Genomic DNA, 21861 nt, shown 5'->3' with positions numbered 1-21861 from the left:
AATTGATAATTGACTGAGTTTGAAGTGCTCGTTAGGATTTTTTTGTAATCACATCAAGAAACATGCAGCATGAGTCTACAAGTTTTCATCCCTGGAGTACTATCTACCTCTTTCGTCATGTCATTCCATTCGATACTCTACGTCTCTTCCATCATCATATCATTGACGCCAGTGTGGTAAATCCCATCGACAGTATATTGAGAATACATGCTAGGTCATCGCAGTAGACGGATATTGTAAATACAGTGATCAGCAGATTCCGCCCATCTGCCCTCCCGCCTCCCCATTTAAACGCTTTCAACTTATCTCAACATCGACCGACCAAAATCGTCCAGTATGCCTGACCGTACACCCACTTCACCCCGTCAAATCCAGATCGACCCCCATCTCCCCCAACCTTCCCGCAACATGTCGATGACCTCCCCAGTCCTAACGCCCTCACGCCAGAGCATACCTCACCGGAATTCCCATGGGGGGCCAAGGAGCTATCGACATGCCGATGATGCAGATGCGAGGGCGAGGCAGATGCAGCAGGATATAGAGAGTGCCATGAGCATGTGTGAGTGATATTTCTACTTGATAGACGGACTTCAAGCACGATTCTAATGAATTTGCGGTGCGATATGTATATAGCAAGAGCTCGATCGGGTTCTTTGGCAGATACGTCTCCGCCTATCGTTCGACCTTCCGCGCATCATTTCCCATCCACCTCACCTATCGAGGAAAGTTCTTTCCCCATGTTATCCGATGCGGAAGAGGCAGAGATGAATAGAGCGAGGTATCATCATGGACCAGATAATGAATCGGACGACGAACATGGTCATGGAAGATCACATTATGATAATCAGGAAGATAGGGAGGAAGAGGGATTGATGCATGATCATCATCGTGGACATGGACGTGGAGATGATAGTGTAGGAGGATCAAGTGGGTATGACTCCCATGCTAGACTGTTAGACAGGAGAGGTTCAGATGGAGATCAACATCGTTTACCTATGTCGATGGGTATAGGAAATATGGAAAGACAAGGTGCAGATCTAAGATCACTTGGCGGGATGGGAGGGGTAGCGAGAAACAGATTTGATTTTGCAGCTATGGAAGAATACGCCAATAAGGAAAAACGAAATCTCTTAAATACCGAATTCGGAGGAGGGACTTGGGCAATAAATAACAACAATAATAATGGATTCCCAAGAAGGAGGAGTACACCTAACAAAAGTCCAAGTGCGACCAACTCGAATCGTGCAAGTGAAGAAGACATCAATCAACCGAGAACAGGAGGAGGAAGTTTCGAAAGGACACAAACCATGTCTGCGTTTGGTGACGAGCCCGAACATGAACATCAGGGTGAACCCGATAATATGACCGAAGGCCCATTCTCACCTGCCAGTACAGCAAGGAACGATGGTGATGGGCCAACGACCTTCCATCGAAGGAGACAAAGGAAGTTATCACAATCAAATCCGATTCAACGACGACAAGGGAAATTAGCTCTGTTCGAAGGATTTGGTAATTCCGGCAACAACGGTGGTTTAGATGGGGAGGTTGTACCCGAATCATCGTCAACTGCATTCAAAGCTCCTCGATCAGGTAAAGGCGGTGTACCCATTCCATCCACCTCGGGCGGTGGAGCTGGGGGATTCGCACCTTATTCTGATATTGCACCACCTGCACCAGGCCATGATCGACCGTATAGATTCTCGTTCTACTCCAATGCTATGCCTGTTACAATTCACGCTAGATCCTTGGCGGAACTACCAGCAGAGAATCAAACCTTTGAGGAATTGTTTAAAGGTAAAAATCAATCTTCTTCTGAGAAGGGTACACCAAATAGAGATAGTGGACAAGATACACCTCAACAACCTCAACCTCAGCACATTGAACCGAGCACGATAGCCAGTAAGACAAGTATGTTATCGAGAGCTATGGCTGCTCATGATATGTCAAGGGAAGGTTCGAAGCAAGGTGGAGGCGGTGGGGGAAATGGGGATAGTACGGCTGTTGAAGAAGATCCAGAACAGTTTACTTGGTGGTTGGATGTTTTGTCACCTACAGACGAAGAGATGAGAATGTTGTCGAAGGTGAGTGGAACCGATTACTTTGTGACTCTTGGCATTACATACTGATATGCCTTGTCCTTTTTCTTTTCTCCCACTAGGTTTTTGGTATTCATCCTTTGACAACTGAAGATATCTTGTTAGAAGAGACTCGAGAGAAGATCGAGCTGTTCAGGAATTATTATCTCGTGTGTTTCAGATCGTTCGATCAGGATCCATACTCTCAAACATATTTGGAACCTTTGAATATGTACATTATCGTCTTCAGAGAAGGTACATTATCGGTGAGTTTCTGATCCAATGCCCAATACCTTCCGATGTAATTTTCTGTTATTCTGTTATTGATCTCGATATTTCTCGCTTGTCAGTTCCATTTCCGAGGTACACCCCATCCACAGAATGTTCGACGACGTATCAAGCATCTCAAAGATTATATATCAGTAACTTCCGATTGGATTTCCTATGCCCTTATCGACGATATCACCGATGCGTTTGGTCCTCTGATTCAATCTATCGAATATGAAGTAGATAGTATTGACGAATTGGTGTTGATTCTGAAAGAAGCTGAACAGAGTGATATGTTGAGGAGGTCAGTTAATAGAATACCCTGCTTCTCCTCAGGTGTGGTGTAGCTGACTCGCGACGTGATGATAGGATCGGTACCTGTCGTAAGAAAGTTATGGGTCTACTGAGATTGATGGGTAACAAAGCGGATGTAGTCAAAGGTCTAGCCAAGAGATGTGAGTTGATTTCCCAGAACTGGTATTCCTCAGTGTAGACTTAAGAATGAGATAGCTAACAGACTATGTGAATTAAACTCATAGGCAATGAACAATGGCTGGTCGCTCCTAAATCCGATATAGGTTTATACCTTTCTGATATTCAGGTGAGTCAAGATGATACCGTATACATCCATCGAACTGACCCTTTGGACGGGATATTGACTCATACCTTATTCGATTCCTAGGACCATTTAATCACGATGACTCAAAATTTGAATCATTACGAAAAGATCTTATCTCGATCGCATTCGAATTACCTAGCTCAAATCTCGATCGAAATGACAGATGCGAATAATCAAATCAATGATGTTCTTTCGTGTGTATCATCCCTTTCCTAAACCCAAGTTTAGATCAATATCGCTGATGACGCTGTCTCGGCTCCTACAGCAAATTGACCGCCCTAGGTACTGTTTTGATGTAAGCCATGCTGCTGTCTTGTACGATTCCATGAAGATACAGAGCTAATCTTCAATCTATTCTTGCTAAATAGCCCAATGAACTTGGTAACTGGTTTATGGGGTATGAACGTCCACGTACCAGGGGAAGATACCAAGGATGGTGTGAGTGGATACAACTTATGTACAAATTGTGATTTGACTCCAACTTACCTAACTTTTTGATAGTACGCTTGGTTTGGAGGTATCTTAGGTGGATTGGCATTATTTGCTGTCCTAGGTGCATGGGCAACTGTAAGTAACTATGTCTCCCAAATTGAAAGAGGGGGAGAATCGAAATGAAAATGAACAATGCTGATATGGATGACATGGTCTGTTCCAATAGTATAAATGCTTCGTAGTTCGATAAACCTTACTACCGAATCACCAATCGAAACGCAAAATACCGATGATCATTTTGTTCTCTTCTTCTCAATCGTTAGAAAAAATCTCATGAGGTACTACGCAGAGGTCATATAAAGTGGTATATATATAGTCGCTGAGAAGTATTGTAATTGCTGTAAAATGTTGTATCACGCTCTTCGTTCATTTCTTTTCCATTTTTCTCTGCAATCAGCAACTTATATTTCAAATACGGCATTGATAATGTTTGCCTAGTCTCTTAATGTGAATAAGAATAAGGATGTATATACGAGTACAATGTTGTTCGATCCGAGAGAACATGCTGTTCGTCTTGCAATCTGCAGCATACTCCTGATGTATCTATTAATTCATTATACATTGACGATAGCGTGAAATTCTATAAACCTCCCTGAAGGGACTATCGACTCTTCGTTCAAGGTTCAATCAAAGCTTTGCAATCAAGTAGACTGACTACATGTAAATGGAACTCTCCATTTTTATTCTTCTAATTCCTTCGTGATTTGAAATCAGATACTCATCCCGCTTAAAACTACAAAAGACAGAACAACACGTCAATTCCACTTGCACCGAACTCGACTTGAAGGAAAAGACAAAGAACGAATGACTCGACTCACCTTGGATAAATCCCTACCGAAGATACCTCTCTTGACCCAATCAAGCATCAATAACATCCTTGTTCTCATTGAAGTCTGTTCAGACCAGTAGATACTATGTAGCAACATTGAAAATCAGTACCAAAGGGATGGTCAATGTTAATGGAGTACGAATAGTAAGGGATGCCGACTTACGATCTCCATGCGTACATGGCTAATAATCCACCAGCAAGTGAGAATCCCTCGTAATCAAATACAGCGCTACAGGCATCATAACATACGTCAGCCTCTACCATCTTGACTGACACAAGCGATCTCGAGAAGTGTTGGTTGGTAGGAGTTGAAAGGTAACTCACGAATTACCAATATAAGCTAAACTACCTAGATGGAAGTATTCAAACGGATGATAATAAACTTCGTCGTTCAGATCTCTGATACCATTCGCTTCGAGGGTTTTATGCTGTTTGGCTAATTTACTGAACATCCCTCCTAGGTATTTACCTTGTTGAGAAGCTACTTGAGCGGTCTATCGATCGGTACATTCACATAATCAGCTTGACTTCATCCGCCAACTGGAGTGACAAATGTACGCATGAGGAATCACGGAAGATCGAATATAGGTTAATTGATCAGTCACTTACAGCTGGATAACTCGTAACTTTCTTACTCATACCCAAGAACATAGCTGCCACTTCGTTGAGAGATAATCGCTCATCCTTGTCTTTATCGAATTCGTCAAATACATCTCGCCTATATATCACGCCATTCTTACAGTCAGATATGAAGTCCCTCTGATGTTCGTGCATACACCTGAGCTGGTTGAAAGGGAGATCGGATAGACTTACATTTTACCGAAGTATTTGGTAGCAAGAGGATAGTGTTTCTTGATATGAGTTACCATAGCTTGCCACTCATCATAGTCACTATTTTTAGTGAACCCACAGCATGAACAAGCACTCTTCACTGTAGTTATTTTTTTTCAGAAGCGAGGCAAGGTGAACTTACAGAGTACCATCCTTGTTAGCATCGAATCTGTCCCAAAGCTCGTAAAGATCATTGATCAAATTGGTGTGTACAGTAGCCGCATCTCCAAGTGCATAGACAGTTCCTTGTGGTGCACCTTGTACTCTCAGGTAATTATCGACTTCGACAGCCTTGGAGTGATATTGATTAGGAAGTAATTCGACCAATCGTTTGGTGAAAGGTTGCATGGCTAAGTAAACCCGATTTCAGTACTGTTATGTAGAAGAAAATGGATATGACTCAGCTCACCGATACCAGTACTCCAAAGCACGAAGCCAGCTTCGATCTCTTTAGTTGTAGGTTTGGCTTCCTTATCTTTGGGATCTTTTATACTTAAAATCACCTTGTCAGGCAAGACTTCTTGTACACTAGAAAAGCACACTTTCAGTCAGCTTCTGCTTCGAAATGGCTGCGTTGATGAAGCTGACTCACCGAGCGTTGATCACTACATCTACATCATTTCTAGCGAATCTCTTCTCCGCATACTGAGAGATCTTCTCGGAATAGGTATTCAATATATGGTCTCTGGATTGTACAACGGTCACCTTCACTTCGTTGGCAAGTAATTTAGGGAACTACATCATTACCCAGAGATCAGTTATCGACTTTCAACCAGTCGAACAAAATTCAACTGACATATTTCAATACGTCTTCAGCCATCATATCTGCTAATTCAGCAGCAAATTCGACTCCGGTCGGTCCACCTCCGCAGACGACAAATGAGAGAAGTTTTTTTCGTTCTTCTGGCGTGGTCGTGGGTAACGAGGCCAATTCAAGGTTGCCTAAGTAAGTGAAAAAGCATGTCAGCCCTATGCCCCAGCAGAACTGAAAGAGTAGGATAGAGAAACTCACTCATGACCTTTCGTCTGATCGCCTGAGCATCGGGAACGGTCTTGAGCTGATAACAATGTTCGAGACCTTTCACACCGTGAGTATTCGTAGTGGATCCTACAGCGATGACGAGTTTGTCGTCTAAAAAAACATGGGTATTCAATGAGCATCGTTCCTACGTCTGACAAAGGTGCCGCAGGCGAAGTACGACCGGATACAACTAGCCAGAAGTCCATTCAACTGACAAGGTACATAACATCTCATTGTCCCCTCCCCGCCATCCTTGGGCACTTCAACCTCCAACAGCCTCTCAGCCATATCTATATCCATCGCCGAACCCATGAGATAATGACCTCTGACTCTCGCGATCAACTTTCGCAGCGGTTCGACGAGTGATCGGGGCTCGACCGTACCGACACATGCGGAGGGGAGAAGAGGGGTGAAAGCGAAATATGTTTGAGGTGAGATGAGGGTTACGTTGTATGCGTGTGGTGGGAGTGATTGGAGTAATGCGACGGCCTAGATCAAAAGAAATTCAGTGACTTTAAATGGATGTTATACAAGTGCTGAATAGCATGACCAGTAAAAGACTGATACTCACCCCCCATCCACCACCTATAACCACCAATCTAGGTTTCCCCTTCATCGTCCTCTTCGCATCATCCTCCTCGTCATCCAAATTAACTTCGAGGATAGGCAAGTTCTTCTTACCTCCTAATCTAGGTTTAAGCGATAAGGGATTACACGGTACTCTATCGACGTGTCTCTCACTGTATGTGAAGGCATCGTGGAATAGGATAACAGAGGTAAGTACGACTATACCCAGGACTGAGGATAGTCCAAGTCGGATGAATATGGATGTTATAGGGTATTTGGCATTGAACGATTTAGGTGGAATAGAAAAGTTTCGGATTGATGATGTGGGTGTTCGAAGGGAGGGGATAATAGGTCGATGATGAGGGTTGAAGAATGTCTTGGACGAGATAGTAGAGGCTCTGGTAGTAGTTGTTTTCGTACTTGATGATCTAGCTGCGATGAGCTGATTTCGGATAGAGAAAGGTTTGATGGTGATCGGCCGATGGGGTAGTGAGGTGAGACCTATAGGTCGGAGTGGTATCTTGCTTCGTATCATAATATGTAGGTGGGGCTATTCGTTTCTTTGGGTATCAAAATGGGAATATATACCAAAGACGATAGATGAGAATTGAATGAGGGATCGCAACGATGAGTGAGGATTGAGGGATGTTGATTGAGCATGTCATGAGGGGACACAAAGTTTATCGCACTGTGCCAAATCCCAACGACGTCACCGACGCACAGACATTTGACTCGGTAAACCAAACCACGTGGTCATGATCTATTTTGGTAAAAAACACTTTTGGTATCCATATCTCTCTCTCTGTTTCTCTCATTTTATATGCTCTCTTACTCTGGTTAAAAAGAAATCGGGGGATACCATATCGAAGGAAAAAAAAGAAGGGTTATTGCTATAATATAAATTGAATTAAGATGAATACCGATTTTACATATATTAACATTTTGCAATATCATGCGAAAAGTGAAAGAGAAAAAGAGAAAGAACAATGCTTGTTTATCTTATTTAGTTTAGAATGTAAATATGGAGTTGACTTGCGATTATGATGATCTACACAACTACAAATCCGCATCATCATCCAACTGAGCAGGTTTCAACATTCCCGGCACCCTACTTGCCGCTTCTCTCTCTTCGGCGGCCTTCTTCTCTTGTTCAGCCTCCTTTTCGTCAATGTAAAGTTCAGCATTATCACCAGAGAATTCCTTGAGGGAGATCAAGAAATCTCGTATGGTCAGTTTGAATTTGATTGGGTCGTTGGAGTTCTCGAACATCAGATTGACGAACGATTGTATTTGGGCGCTATATGATCACACACAATGCATTAGCTTATGCCACATATATCGCCAAGGCTCCATCCCGGTTTAGCAACAGAAAGTGTCAACTCACGGTTGGACATGTCCGAATGCCTTAGACAACAAATCACTGATGTATCCCTTGAGGAACGTAGCGTTGCTCATATTTGGGTCGGAGACTTGTGCAGGATCGAATAATGGTGCCTGGACTGAACCAGTTTCGACCAGTGAAATCAATCGAGCGAGTAAGATACCTTGCATCTTCAAACCTGTAAAGAAAGGATTATTAATAAGCTATTTACAGTACAGATATGAGCCAAATGCAGCTTACCACTCTTGTGATCCGCATCGGTAAGTACATAGAAGACATCACCAATCATGTTCAACAAGTATTGTTGGTAGAACTGATTGGCGATGTCGGGCGTAGATGCTGCAAAGTTGTTCGCTATCTCATAGGCGACTAATGGGATGATTGTCAGCTAAACTCAGACCCTGCTTTGGTGATCACTAAGCTCACTGTTCAAACCTGTATCGGCAATGTCTCTCATAGTATGCTTGAACGCCCAAACAACAGAGTCCATAACGAGCTTGAACTGTTGTGGTGGGATTTCCAAAAGAGCTACATCAAGTTACACGTTAGCTGAGGCTATGAGCTTGCCAAGTTTGAGACAGCTTACCAGGGAAACAAGTCAAGTTGATCGCTCTAAGCAACTTGAAGAATCCCACTCTGTGTTCAGGGTACTCAGAGAAATCCTGGTTGATCATACCCAAAGTAGGTTCAAAGACAGCATCGAGGATAGGTGCAATCTGAGGGGTGAGGATATTCTGCAACACCAGCATCTGTCAGCTATCGTTCTCATTGCGATTGAGCAGAACCGGACAGCTTACCCCTAATTTAGAAACGATAGTAGCGGTGACATTCAACACCTCGGCATCCCTCGCTGTAGGTACATTGTTGTTGTAATCACCCAAAATAGCATCGAAGAGACCAGGGATCAAGTTGGTATTTATACCTTCGAGATCTTCAGCCTTCTTGACATAGGTTTCCACCAATCGGAGAATCTCCTTCTTGATCGTTCGAAGAGCTCGCACTTTCGGTGTTTTGGTGGCGATCACCCCTGTAAAGGAGATATTATCAATAATGGCCCCATGCGCGCCATAAGGAGCGGGTACTTACCTTGCTGGGCAACTTGATCACTTATAATTCCACTGACGGTCCTGTACAGACCTAACATATCGAGCCAGATACGGCCGAGTTGAGGCAGGAAGAATGATCCGATGGAAGTACAGGCGGAAACATTGGTTTTGAGGATATTGGAAAGAATCTTGACGTTCTCGGGGTTTCCAAGGACGTCGACATTGCTGGCTGCTTGTTGCATGAGGTTGTCCCACTACGTTAAAAAGTATCAATACCGATTATTCAAAGAGACTGTGCAAATCCACGTACAGCATTGTTTGGCAGCTCCATGAGTTTCTCGATCAATCTCTCCTGAGTGGGCTTGTTAGGCTGAGAAGCGATCATGTACCCGACGGCTTCGTAGAACGTGTGCACCTAGGAAATTTTGCAGTGTGAGCTTTGTACGTTTCGCTGGAATTATCAGCTTACCTGCTGAGGTGAAAGATCCACCGTGATTCTATGTAACGTTCTCAAGATCTCATCGATGAAAGGCTCCTGTTCTCCAGCTTGCTGCATCACAAAGTGTCGTCTACACTTTTGAGCGATCTTGATGAACGTATCACAAGCCATATCTTGAACACCTATAGTATGATCGAAATGAATCAGCTTCTGTATCGCAGGCCGACATGGGTTAAGCTCAGACTTACCTTCATGCGTTTCGTGCATGAACTCGAAAAGCTTGTTGACGACGGTTTTGAGGAACTTCCAATGAGCCTTCAAAAATCGTGGGTATTGTCCGACAATGTACATGATGTCAGATGCACAGACAGCTTTGTTGTCCTTTCCTCTCTTCATCTCTGTCAGACCAAGCAGATCCTTGATGACGGTGACGAGGAATCGTTTTTCAGTCTCTTCGTCTATGCAATCAACCACTGTTAGCTTTATGCAGGCGACATGAATCATGCCAAAAGTTGATCAACTCACTCATAGCACCAGAGATCGAACCGATAGCCCAACACAGGGTATTAAGGTTGTTCCATGACCATTCACTTCCGTCAATCTGGCAAAGATGTTAGCTGAATATCATTGCCTTGACGGAAATTGCTTAGCTCACCTGCTTAGCCAGTTTATCCGTCATGATAGTCTCTGTATCCTGAACATCTAAATGCGTTAAATAGACCAAAACCTCCCTCATACTCTTATAGAGCACTATCGTATCACTTTCTTTCATGAATTCTCGAACAATCTCTCCTTCATCGTTTTCCACGATTAATACCTGCAGGACGCATTAGTACTACGTACCCTCGAGACACCGGGAGAATGCAGTAAAGATTCACTCACTTCTTCAGGTTTCACCATCTTTTCAATCATTACCAATCTCAAGTTCGACAAAATGTCCGAGTAAACGTTCTTTCGTAAAGGCATGCCGTTCAAAGCTAACGAATGAGGTCCATTCAGTCCTGCGCCTAATCCGCCAATGTTGAGATTCATCAATGGGTTGATATCGCTCATGGGTAAGGATTGGATCTCTTCGTATAACTCTGCGACAAGCTGTAAAATGGAGTCACTCCCTCAGCTGAGGCTCGGCTCTCGTGATCATGCTGTAGCTCACCTTGGCCCAATATTCCAAACAAATCTTGAACACTTCCCTATCATCTACAGTAGATATCTTGATAAGGTACAAGTGAGCGTTGATGAGTAGTTCGGTGTTATCGGGAGTTTCGATGAGACGAAGATGGGTGTGGAGGAAGTTGGTAAGGAAAAGAGCGAGGTTCTTGATAAGCTGTTGATCTTCATCGTCAGATGAAGCGTATGCCGCCGCCATATCTACGTCAAGGATTGTATATCAGCTGAGTTAACCTTATTCCGACTAGAGTGAATCAGCTACATACCTGTATTTGGCGGTACCATCCTGTTAACGCTAGTCATGACAACTTGGAAGAGAGTAACGAATTTCCCATTATATTCAGGTCCGACGTTCAAGGCTCCGATTTCTCCTAAACACTTAAGTGTGACATTTCGGAAATCCGGCACTTCGAGGAACTATCGAAATATCATCAGCTGATTCATAGAACTGAAAAGGTAGTAGTAGCGCAGCTTACCCGTGAAACGAGATAATCGATAATCTGAGTTTCGAATATATAACCCAATGGAATCCAATTTAAGAACCTCAACAAAGTTTCTAAAGTAGCTTTGATCAAACTTGGCTTGTTTGCTTTTTCTAAAACTTCATTACATAGATTGAAGATTTCGCCAAATTCAGAACACATAGTTTGTTTGAGTGCTTTAGTTTTGGCTTGGGTCATTTGTTCGGCTGAGAAATCAAATACTTCCTCTGATAGTAATCTGAGGATGATCATGTTATTCTCACAGAGGGAAAGGTTGGTACGTGAAGAAGCGCAGATTTCTGGTATGAATTGTGGCCAGTCTTTAGGCCATGCTTGTTTGAGAATCTAAACAATAGTATTATTTAGCTTAAGTAGTCCGCTGTAAGGATATCTCGAACCAGAAAGCTAAAGCTTACCTGCACAAGTACCAAATTAAGCTTGTTCAAATACCCCTTCTCTCTTCTCATCTTAGTCTCATCCTGCGATGTCTCTACGGTAGCTTGAACGATGAAATTTCGAATACCTGAAGAATCGAATATCAGCTCTGCAATCCAATCACTGTATATATCAGACACACCCGTTTGTTGGTCCGGAGGTAAGGCCCTCCATCGTGTCTGCACCAGTTTTTCTAGGATTTGCAAAGCGATGTACTGTTGATACCCAACGTATTAGCTCGATGTCTACCAGTTAAGCTAAGTTGAGCTCACTTTGGTGTTAATGTTCTGGGAGGTCTCGAGGATAGCAGGTACACGTTGCCATGAATCAGGATGATCTTGGAATTGAGTGAGCACCTTTTGAGCCGTTTGTTGCTGCGTCAAATCGTTTGTCAGCATTTGAGAGTAAAGACGATACGTAGCGAGTGACTTGGGTTGGCGGATTGTGAGAGGTCGAGGAAGGTTGACTTACCTGTGCTCCTGCGCTGGTGTAGAACGCCTGTACGACCTGGTCGAGGACGCTGCAAGGTGTATTATGATGTGAGCAAGGTTGGTGGGTTGACGTTGATAAGAGTGGGATGACGGGACGGTTGAATCAACCTACCTAACATCCAGATCCTGTGAGAAATCAAGAACGGCCTGATAATTCCTTTTGTAAGCTATCAGTCTTGTGTATTAGAGAGTCATGGATGAGCTTACCTCCATCGTGGTCAGATTCACACCTCTTATGTCTTACACTCGTATAATTCGAATGTGTACTTTGTTTCTGTCTATAGCAAAGGTAGGAGGAAAGTCATGTCAACATTGATTCCTCTGATTAGTGGCAAGTGTCTCTTGGTCCTTCCCCACTGTACCGGCAACTCACCTTCGTTACGCGATATACAGTTTCTGATGACTCAAGTGAGTGGAATGGTTGCTGATTGTCCCCTTTGAGAGGTTGTCACTTTTGGTGAGATGGGTGAAGTATAATTGAGATGTTTGATATAGTGAGTAGACTTGATGATTATGTGATTGAGGTTGAGTGTTGAGTGTGGGTTGATGAGATCCAGAGACGCGGTTATCTGAGATGGAGGTCAATCGAATATTCCATAAATCAATTTATCACATTTTATCCCACCTCACCTTCACCCACTCAACCATAACATGAACCGGTTAACAAGACACGAGCACATCTACAAAAGTTCAACATAACATCTTTCCAGACTTAGTCAGCTACCTCAATCAAGTATAGACAAACATGGTATCGACACCGCTCCGACGACCTCGATCGCCCTCCCCTGGCGGAGGGGCAGAGGACGAAATGGCCTTACCAGAAGATTACAAGCCCTACGTCCCAGTGGCAAAGCGTCGTGCGCAGATGCTCTCGCAGCTGGGCTCTAAAAAGGAGACCGTCAAGAAAGTCAAGACTGCCGAAGAGCTTGAGAAGGAGATGGAAGAAGAGTTGAGAGAACAAGCTGAAGATGAAGAGAGGGCTAGGGAAAAGGCCAGAAGGGAACGAACACTTCTACAGGCTGCTCAGGAGGTTAAGGAAAGAAAGGCTTTGGAGGGTGAGTCTCCAGCGCTGACTGTTATGCTGATTATCAAGACAGAAGCTGATGAGATATTGGATGTTGAATAGACGCGCTGAAATCCGCTGCGGATAAAGAAGCTGAGAAAGAAGCGTTGCTGTTAGCGGAGATGGAAAGGGCTCAGAAGAAATTGGCTAGTGCTCAAGAATTGGCTCAGGGGACTGTATATACAGAAAGTTTAAAGACCTCGTAAGTGTCAATCTGGTATAACAATACAAGGCCAATATACTGACTTATCTATCTGAATCTTATCAGATGGAGACCTCCTCATTATATACGGGACATGTCAGAGGAAGAACATCAAGTCGTCCGAGATAAATTCCATATCATAACGGAAGGTGATGAGATACCACCTCCCATACCGCATTTCGTAGTGAGTAAAGACCAATCTGAATCCTTTCACTGAAAATGGTATACTGAATGTTTGTTGACGTTTCGTAGGATATGAAAGTACCCAAACCTATTTTAGATTACCTAAAAAGCAAAGGTATCAAGAAACCTACCCCTATCCAAATTCAAGGTATACCAACAGCTTTCGCAGGGAGGGATATGATCGGAATAGCATTTACTGGATCTGGAAAAACATTGGCATTCACTTTACCAGCTATAATGCAATCGTTGGAAATGGAGGCCAAACTTCCATTTGTAAGAGGTGAAGGACCGGTGGGATTGATCATTTGTCCATCGAGAGAATTGGCTAGACAGACATACGAAGGTTGTCAAGCCATGTGCAACGCTTTGAAAGAAAGTGGGAATTATCCCGAACTTCGATCGCTACTGTGTATCGGAGGAATTAATATGGCGGATCAAGGGGATGTACTGAATAAGGGCGTACATATCGTGGTGGCTACACCAGGTAGATTGATAGATATGTTGGATAAAGGGAAATTAAATGCTAATAATTGCAAGTAAGTGATTAATCAAAATATCTACTTCTAAGAGGTGGATGCTGATATTCTGGATTAGGTATCTATGTATGGACGAAGCGGATCGAATGATCGATATGGGTTTCGAAGAAGATGTGAGGAGTATAATGTCGCATTTCAAGGTGAGTATCATAAAATTCAATTTCGGTATACGATTGGTATTGACAGATATTTGTCGGTTTATATAGTATCAACGTCAAACACTTTTGTTCTCCGCTACTATGCCTCGAAAAATTCAAGATTTCGCTCAACAATCACTCATCAATCCTATCCTGGTGAATGTCGGTCGAGCAGGTGCAGCGAACATGGATGTTATACAGGAAGTTGAATATGTCAAACAGGAAGCCAAGATGGTGTACCTTTTGGAATGTTTACAAAAGACTCCTCCACCTGTTATCATCTTTAGTGATAACAAGAATGAAGTTGATGGTGAGCTATCAATCAAAATCTTGAACCAAAAGCGAAGCTCACTTAAGTTGTTTATTGTAGATATCCAGGAGTATCTTCTGTTAAAGGGTGTCGAAGCCGTCGCTATCCACGGTAGTAAGAGCGAGTGAACCAATCCCCGTTGAATATATGTTCACGAATATGCTAATGATGTGTGATATATAGCCCAGGAAGAACGTGAATATGCGATTCGGTCATTTAAGACAGGTGCCAAGGACGTTATGGTCGCTTCGGGTGTAGCGTCCAAAGGTCTTGATTTCAATGAGATCCAACATGTCATTGTGTATACTATGCCGAAAGAAATCGAAGATTACGTGCACGAGATTGGTCGTACGGGTAGAAGCGGAAAGACAGGTATTGCAACTACGTTCGTCAATATGAATACGAGTGAACAAACTTTATTGGATTTGAAATATCTCTTGATGGAAGCTAAACAGAAGTAAGTGACAATTTTGCATTATTACCTTACTGTCAAGGTAGAACGCTGAATTTTTGTGCGTAACACAGGATCCCAGAATTCTTGTTGTCAATTGATGATCCTCGAGCAGCTCATGGAGGAGCACTCAAAGGATGTCCGATCTGTGGTGGTTTGGGTCATGGTTTACAGGATTGTCCGAAGTTGCAAGAAGAACAAAGGAGAAAACAAGCTGCTAATACTAGATATGATGGTGGGGGATATTAGTGAACATGTAGTAGATCGATTTGTATCAGTTATGATTACTTGTTGTACAATAAAGTATGCAATGAGTGTACTTTTACATAAATTTATCAAAAGCTCAGAAAATCATTGAGATGATAGTCCTTTTGCTCATTACCGAATGCATGAAAGCCATATATACACTCTATAATCTATCTTTGCTACATTCGGAATTTATTTAGTTGGATTTTGTCCCCTCATGAAAGTATTCATTCCGTATTGTTAAAGGGGACCTAATTTCCTTCTTCTTTCAAAATCTGTTCTACGGATTTACCCTCCACCACTTCCTTTACCCTTTCGAGTACCTTGTTGCTATCACAGTGAAAGAGGTAGATTAGCATAGAACAACATGTGTCAATTTCAGCCTGAACGGGTAATAGGATCATCAATAACTCACAAATCCTTGAACGGTACATGAGGAATCTTCTCTCTTTCACAGAAAGTCTTCAAATCAGAATGACCATTAGCCATGACTTTGGCGAACAATAAATCGGCATGTTTAGCGGCAGAGAGATCTAACAGTAATCAATGAAGCAATCAGTACATATACCCCACCTTTGGGGAAAAAAAAACTTGATTGGACAATTTGTATTACTGACCAGAAACACCATCCCCACAGAAAAACAAGGTAGGCTTATGTTTCAATTTCCTATAAGGCAATATAGCCTGGGACTTATCATGTCCGAAACCACTTTCAGGATGTCTGTAGATAATCTCCCACGTATCTCCTTTTTTGGCTGGATCGGTAAATTCAACTTCGTTGGCTATTATATCGATATTTTCGGTATCTGGACCTGGCAACAAAGTTGATAGGACACCTTTGATATTGGGTGCCATACCTGATGAAACTATTACGAAGGGGATGTTTTGAGATTTACACCAAGTGTAGAAATTTACGAATCCTGGGTCGAGCTTGATATCTAGGTTGGTGGGATAGTGGATGTAGATCAAATGAACCAAGAGAGTAGAAAAAAATATACAACAAAACAGGTAAGATATCAGTCAGTATTCAGATATCACTGTGTCCGATCGCCAGTGGGATAGACTCACTCTTCTTCAACTCCTCTTTACATTCCTCAAAAGGATGATGCACAGATTCCAACATTTGTCTGAACGAATCTCTGAATGACATTCGACCTGATAGACATTCGAGGTTGAGTTCTCGTCTATACGATAGATGCAGGACTCATCAGTATGATCAATTCCAATTCACCAGATGGGTATCAAGGCTTATATATATACATCGATGAATGAGAGACTCACCGTTTATCAAATCCGAAACCTAAGTTATCAACGATATAATCATTCGAATCTTTATCCGTTATCGTTCCGTCCTATTTATCATGGAGCGATATCAACACCAATCACAGCTGGTCTGTTATCAAAGAATTCTGGCATTGTCCAGCTGTCCTTCCATGGCTTGAATCCTCCTTTGTCAATCAACGAATGATAACTCACCCAATCTGAAAGTACGACGAACTGAGCATCTTCGTGGATCGGTGGATAGGGGAGTACCGATCGAGGGGCAGCGGGTTCTTGGTCTGCTGACATTGTAGATAGTCTTTGGCTCGATATGAACAGATGAAGTAGGAAGAAGAATGGCAGTTGATGAATGTTGTTTTGCAGTCGAGCAAGTAACTTTGTTCAACTTTTTAGGGGTGTCTCTTTGTCAGATCGAAGGAAGTGTCATGTTTCAGGGTAACGTAGTGATGCGGGGGTTACAGATAAAAGTACAGAGACAACCGTGGGAAAATAGCCTTACTAGTACTCGCGACTAAGAACGCGTCGAAAGGAAACAGATGTCAAAAATCAATGATCACTGACTAGTAATGTACAATCGTCAATCTGCCAACAGGTAAGGTCAACATCGATTCATAGTCGCATCCTCTCTACCCGACATCCAACTAGACCCTCTCCACAATGCGAATACATCTACCGTTACATGCCTCCCAATTCGATCCTCCCGCATCCTCTCCCTCCTCATCCTCATCCTCATCGCCGTTAATCCAACTAGGCGGTGATCTAGTATTAGTGGAACTCCAAGGTGAACTGAGCTACGAAGGTGATAAATCAGATGGAGTGATAGGTGTAATAGGATTAGATAGACCTGTGAGTCACATCATGAAATGTCCCTTCTCACTTTCCTTTAATGCGCATCAAATCTACATACATCGCAAGTCATAAAGTCCGCGCTGACTTCACGTGAAATTGTTATCTTGCGATAGGACAAACCGACCTTGCATCTAGGTCCACACCATCTTCTTCACGGTAAATTCGTCAACCTCCAAAAACCCTATGCGGTGATACGTAAAGTGATAGGTACAAGTAATTCAGTAGAGGGAACAACGAAATTAGAAGGTAATGCATCGAACGAAGAATCTAATGAAGAAGATTCATCTTCAGAAGAAGAAGAGGAGGAAGAGGAAAATCTATTTGGACAAGATGAACCTACCACACCACTCAAACTCAAGAGCATGGACTATTCTTCCAGTCCTGTATATGCTCCATTGACTCCTATGGATTATTCGAGTGATTTGGAGATGGACCCTTCTTCTCCTGCTAGATCAGAGTGGGATCAGAGTGAACATGATGACCAGGAAGACGAAGACCAGGAGAGACCAAACAAAAGAGCGAAGACGAAAGTGAATGGAGGAGGGAAAATAAGTACAGTCGAAAGAAGGAAAAAGGAAAAACAGAAAAAATTGGAATCGGGTGAAAAAGATAGAACTAGAAGTTATCAGGTTATAGGGATAGTTAAGAGGAAAGTGGTATTTGCTTTGAGGTGGGTTTGGGTCTTACCATGAATATCGACTTCTGGAACGCTGACTTCCTTTCCATTTTTACTTTGCCCTATATCCAGACCAGAACCTTTGGTCGCTCCTACCATCTTACCGGAGTGATATAACATGTAACATCGCTTGTCCTTCCATTGAGATGCTGGTGGAACTGTCTTGCTATTTGTATTGATATATAAACCATGCATATGTTGTATCAATATATTCAACTGATCAACCCATCCTATTCGCCGCATTCACAACAGCTCGACCAACTTATGATACCTCGTTCTGGCAATACCACTATCCTTATCCGTGAGAAGGTCCACCCTGGGGTCTAGCACTAACACTAAACAACAACTGTTTACTCTTACCCTTTTTCTTCCCTCCTCCTCCTCCTCCTTGTTGTGACTGTGTATTTGTTGAACTATCAGCCGGCGAATCACTGATACTCAGATTCTCCATATTGACCGTATTCGTACTAGTTCCCCATCCATTACTTGGCGGTGGGTTTGGGTTCGCCCCAGTGATCCTCCTTATACTCTCATCCCTAGGATTCGGTTTCGAGAACAAAGCTTTCTTCTCGTCCGCTGATAATCCCTTATTCGAACTAGAAGGTAAACTGGGGAACGCATTATTATTTAATGGTTTAGCCTTTGTGGCTACAGGGAAATTGACAGATCGGATCTGAGGTCCAGCTAATGCCGAAGGTGTCTTGGAAGATGATCCTCCTCCACCGCCTCCTGCCCAAGGCGTAGAATGCGCTGGTTTTGTAGTACCGGAAGAGGGTCCAGAGAGAGAAGGGAATGCCGAAGTTGAAGAGATTGGTACTCTAGCACCTGATCCAGGAACATATCGACCGTTCAACCCTGTCGTGGCTGTTGGTCGATTGACGGGATGAGATGCTGCTGCAGCTTCCACACGACTCCATACGGTTCTGGAACCTGATCCACCGCCCCCTCCGCCGGTCCGAGTGGATCGTTTGGCATTGAGGATCTGCCCAGAGGTGATTCCAGCGTAGTTTGATCCTAGTCCTTGGGGAGTGACGTTTCCTAACGAAGGGAATTGTTCCTGTTGCTATATAAGAATCGAAATCTGTCAGCGGTAATGAACATTTGAGAATTACGACGAAACATTCTCGTCGTATCGCATCAGTAACTCACCTCAACTCTGAACGCATTCAAAGCTTCCAGAACATTCCTACCCTTCTCTCCATCACCATCACCACTGAACAAACTCGATATTTCCCTGACTATACCAGTAGTAGTATCCAGATCTCTGTCGAAGACATGAAAGATCGTATCAACCATGTCTTTTGCTGTCGATTCGTTGTTCTTATAAGATCGGACGGCAGATCGGAACGATGACAGCTTGGTAGGCGAGTCAGAAACCAGCATGGAAACTCTCGAGAGAAGTTCGGCGTGTCGTCTGTTTGAACAAAGTCAGCTATATTCTGTTACTGCCAAATGCCATAGAGCGGGAAAACTCACGTCGCGGTAGCCTCATCAACATCATCTCTTTCCCTCGGAGTCGAAAATCCACTTCCGCTCTGTTCGGCTTGTTGGGTGACTCTCGATCCTTGATCGTCAGGTCTAGTCAATCCAGTTGCGAAAGCTTTTCTTCTCCTGTTTTCTTCTTGTCTATCTCGATTTACTTGTCTTTCCTGCTGTTGTCTCTGAGCAGGTGTCAAATTAGGTTGGTCAAGTTGTTGGTGACTTGGCCCTTCCCTGATTCTCGACGGTCCTCCACGAGAAGGGTCGAACGGCTGGGCCAGAGTGAATCCTCTTGATCCATGAGATCTTCGATCGGTAGAAGAGCTGCCAGAGGAGAAGTCGACGTTGATCTGACGAGATTGTGCTCTATCACGAGCTGACATCGATTCGGAGTGCTGAGAGATGGTACAAGGTATTGTAAGCTATGATAGGCAGAGGAGTGAAGACCGGTCGACGAGTCCTCACCTCTGATATCATATGGGCTTTCAGATCCATATCAGTGCCGAAGACAACGAACTTCTTCTCGAGACAAACCGGCTGAGGACAAGGGAAGTGGTCTTGGCTAGGTTGGTTTTGCTCATGTCAGTCGATAATCGCGCGTCATATTGCACAGCCGTTACTCACTTGAAATGCTTGGCGAGAGAATCGTAATTTTGGAAACTATACAAGCAGTCCATCAGATCACTTTCATAGATGGTCGACTGGTAATTAAACAATAGTAACTCACTAGACATCTCTATCTCCTAAATCCTTGCAGACGAAGCATTCTTCATGATCCGCTCTCATATGTTTGAACAGTTCATCTGGTCCGAAGAAACCTAGATGACAGAACTATCATAACATCTCATTAATCTGTTCCTTCCTCTCTTTCGTTATGAAGTATTGCTCACCTCGCACATTGGATGAGGTGCATCCCATCCTTTGACCATCTCCACCTCATTTCCTCTAGGTCTAGGAGGTCTTTGACCTCTCTTCAACCTGGATGGATCGTGTAGTCCAATCAAATTCGGTGGATATAGGCCTTGTTCATGCGCGAATCTTGATAAGGTTGATCTACACAAACCACAAATCATCAAGCCGTGAGTTGCTACTGTATGTTTCTCGAGTGACTGCCAGTTGGTTCCTTGGTATGGACAGTCGGTGTATGGACAGTTGAATCGAAGCAGTAGCAGAGTAGCATCCATCTATCACCGCAATTGAAAAGGTCCTCACGTCAGCATTGTTTGTGATCTTTACCAAGTTCAGGAAGGGAATAAATACATACCATATCTTCATCTTCAAAGACTACACCCAAGATATCATCCGCATAAGGGAAAGCACTGATATCCAACGTTCCGGGATGTATAATTCCTTCATCCCATTTCGCACCTTTTGGTAGACTTTCTATCTTCGCTTGAGCTTCCGCGATCACACTGGCTGGAGAAGGTGTTATATGATGTTCTGATGGGAAAGGAGCGGAGGGAGATCGGGAGAATAGGAGAGATGGTAAAGGTGTTTTGCAAAATGTACAATCTGTTTTTCTGCGCATCGAAAAGAAGAGATCAGTCAATCTTTATACAAAATCATGTCGATTGGTCGGAATGGTTTACTCACTTATAAAACGTTCGTAAACGAACAGCACAAACGCTATGATCGTGAGAATTAAGCATCAGTACGATTGTGCTAATGTCCATACCATTCGTCTATCCCCCAACTTAGAGAGACATTACCCACTGGCATGTTCTATGTCCACATACACCCACACTCCAAAATGTGATCGGTTCAGCACAGATGAAACAGACATCATCATCCACCTCGGCAGGACTCTGTTCATCGCTCGTATTTGTCTTGGTGCTCGTCCCATTCTTCTTGTTCTGATCTAGAGCGGCGCGTTCGGATGAAGTATGGGTAGGTACATGGGATATGGCATGTTCTGGATCTGGTGTTGGTATAGTCGCAGAGTTCTTTCGATTTGGTTTGCTCCTTGAGGAGAGGGAAGTATCGAATCCTCTTCGTGACATTGTGACTGTCTGATAGGTTGGCCTATAGGGGTTGAATATCACGATGATAAGGATTCAGTATAAAAGTGAAGGATGACGATGGTATTATTTTGAAATGATATGGTATATAAGCTGATGTTATCTCTAATTTTGCATGTCCATGCTTCACTTCTCGATAGTCGAGCATCCCATTTCAGTTGATCGATGACATACTTGAAACTGGACATTTCGGATCCGGAGTGGAAGCAAACATCTATGAACATCACACGTTGGCATTAATTATCAAGTAAAATGTATGAATGTGATAAGTTAAGCTGGATGATGATC

The 21861-nt window shown here is 43.2% G+C and overlaps 7 protein-coding genes across 7 annotated transcripts; 3 read left to right on the top strand and 4 right to left on the bottom strand.

Moving 5' to 3' along the window:
- Positions 1 to 336: 336 nt before the first annotated feature.
- On the top strand, positions 337 to 3643 carry V865_000238 (uncharacterized protein; the record flags this gene model as incomplete). Its single annotated transcript, XM_066224070.1, has 12 exons — positions 337 to 559; positions 634 to 1590; positions 1633 to 2081; positions 2159 to 2341; positions 2426 to 2646; positions 2712 to 2797; positions 2882 to 2943; positions 3025 to 3155; positions 3227 to 3256; positions 3330 to 3399; positions 3463 to 3528; positions 3620 to 3643. 12 exons carry the CDS (start codon positions 337 to 339, stop codon positions 3641 to 3643), a joined length of 2502 nt encoding a protein of 833 aa, XP_066080167.1.
- A 537-nt stretch (positions 3644 to 4180) lies between these two features.
- V865_000237 (uncharacterized protein) lies at positions 4181 to 7236 on the bottom strand (the record flags this gene model as incomplete). Its single annotated transcript, XM_066224069.1, has 13 exons — positions 4181 to 4186; positions 4272 to 4365; positions 4446 to 4511; positions 4607 to 4776; positions 4892 to 5000; positions 5096 to 5173; positions 5256 to 5463; positions 5523 to 5641; positions 5706 to 5848; positions 5910 to 6055; positions 6126 to 6245; positions 6350 to 6623; positions 6706 to 7236. 13 exons carry the CDS (start codon positions 7234 to 7236, stop codon positions 4181 to 4183), a joined length of 2064 nt encoding a protein of 687 aa, XP_066080166.1.
- Positions 7237 to 7757: 521 nt separating this feature from the next.
- On the bottom strand, positions 7758 to 12355 carry V865_000236 (uncharacterized protein; the record flags this gene model as incomplete). The annotated part of the gene is made up of 22 exons (XM_066224068.1): positions 7758 to 7998; positions 8086 to 8260; positions 8323 to 8451; positions 8509 to 8610; positions 8669 to 8816; positions 8880 to 9109; positions 9169 to 9382; positions 9439 to 9543; positions 9598 to 9749; positions 9816 to 10025; positions 10093 to 10168; positions 10223 to 10384; positions 10450 to 10659; positions 10721 to 10935; positions 11001 to 11151; positions 11211 to 11561; positions 11633 to 11739; positions 11794 to 11866; positions 11924 to 12025; positions 12123 to 12171; positions 12255 to 12289; positions 12350 to 12355. 22 exons carry the CDS (start codon positions 12353 to 12355, stop codon positions 7758 to 7760), a joined length of 3243 nt encoding a protein of 1080 aa, XP_066080165.1.
- Positions 12356 to 12887: 532 nt separating this feature from the next.
- V865_000235 (uncharacterized protein) lies at positions 12888 to 15273 on the top strand (the record flags this gene model as incomplete). The annotated part of the gene is made up of 9 exons (XM_066224067.1): positions 12888 to 13197; positions 13269 to 13407; positions 13474 to 13591; positions 13660 to 14126; positions 14185 to 14266; positions 14333 to 14573; positions 14634 to 14693; positions 14757 to 15030; positions 15099 to 15273. 9 exons carry the CDS (start codon positions 12888 to 12890, stop codon positions 15271 to 15273), a joined length of 1866 nt encoding a protein of 621 aa, XP_066080164.1.
- Positions 15274 to 15521: 248 nt separating this feature from the next.
- Positions 15522 to 16839, bottom strand: V865_000234 (uncharacterized protein; the record flags this gene model as incomplete). The annotated part of the gene is made up of 6 exons (XM_066224066.1): positions 15522 to 15600; positions 15686 to 15803; positions 15888 to 16208; positions 16339 to 16454; positions 16552 to 16622; positions 16747 to 16839. 6 exons carry the CDS (start codon positions 16837 to 16839, stop codon positions 15522 to 15524), a joined length of 798 nt encoding a protein of 265 aa, XP_066080163.1.
- Positions 16840 to 17208: 369 nt separating this feature from the next.
- V865_000233 (uncharacterized protein) lies at positions 17209 to 18188 on the top strand (the record flags this gene model as incomplete). The annotated part of the gene is made up of 3 exons (XM_066224065.1): positions 17209 to 17397; positions 17514 to 18070; positions 18149 to 18188. The coding sequence occupies 3 exons, from the start codon at positions 17209 to 17211 to the stop codon at positions 18186 to 18188; spliced, it is 786 nt and encodes a 261-aa protein (XP_066080162.1).
- A 183-nt stretch (positions 18189 to 18371) lies between these two features.
- Positions 18372 to 21555, bottom strand: V865_000232 (uncharacterized protein; the record flags this gene model as incomplete). Its single annotated transcript, XM_066224064.1, has 10 exons — positions 18372 to 19139; positions 19226 to 19490; positions 19553 to 19950; positions 20021 to 20117; positions 20180 to 20215; positions 20283 to 20386; positions 20446 to 20739; positions 20820 to 21075; positions 21149 to 21181; positions 21269 to 21555. The coding sequence occupies 10 exons, from the start codon at positions 21553 to 21555 to the stop codon at positions 18372 to 18374; spliced, it is 2538 nt and encodes an 845-aa protein (XP_066080161.1).
- Between the last annotated feature and the right edge of the window lie 306 nt (positions 21556 to 21861).

This window comes from Kwoniella europaea, chromosome 1, assembly GCF_036810445.1.
Source record: "Kwoniella europaea PYCC6329 chromosome 1, complete sequence".
NCBI lineage: Eukaryota > Fungi > Basidiomycota > Tremellomycetes > Tremellales > Cryptococcaceae > Kwoniella > Kwoniella europaea.
Note: the sequence above shows the minus strand (reverse complement) of the source record. Positions and strands in the feature narration are given on the sequence as shown.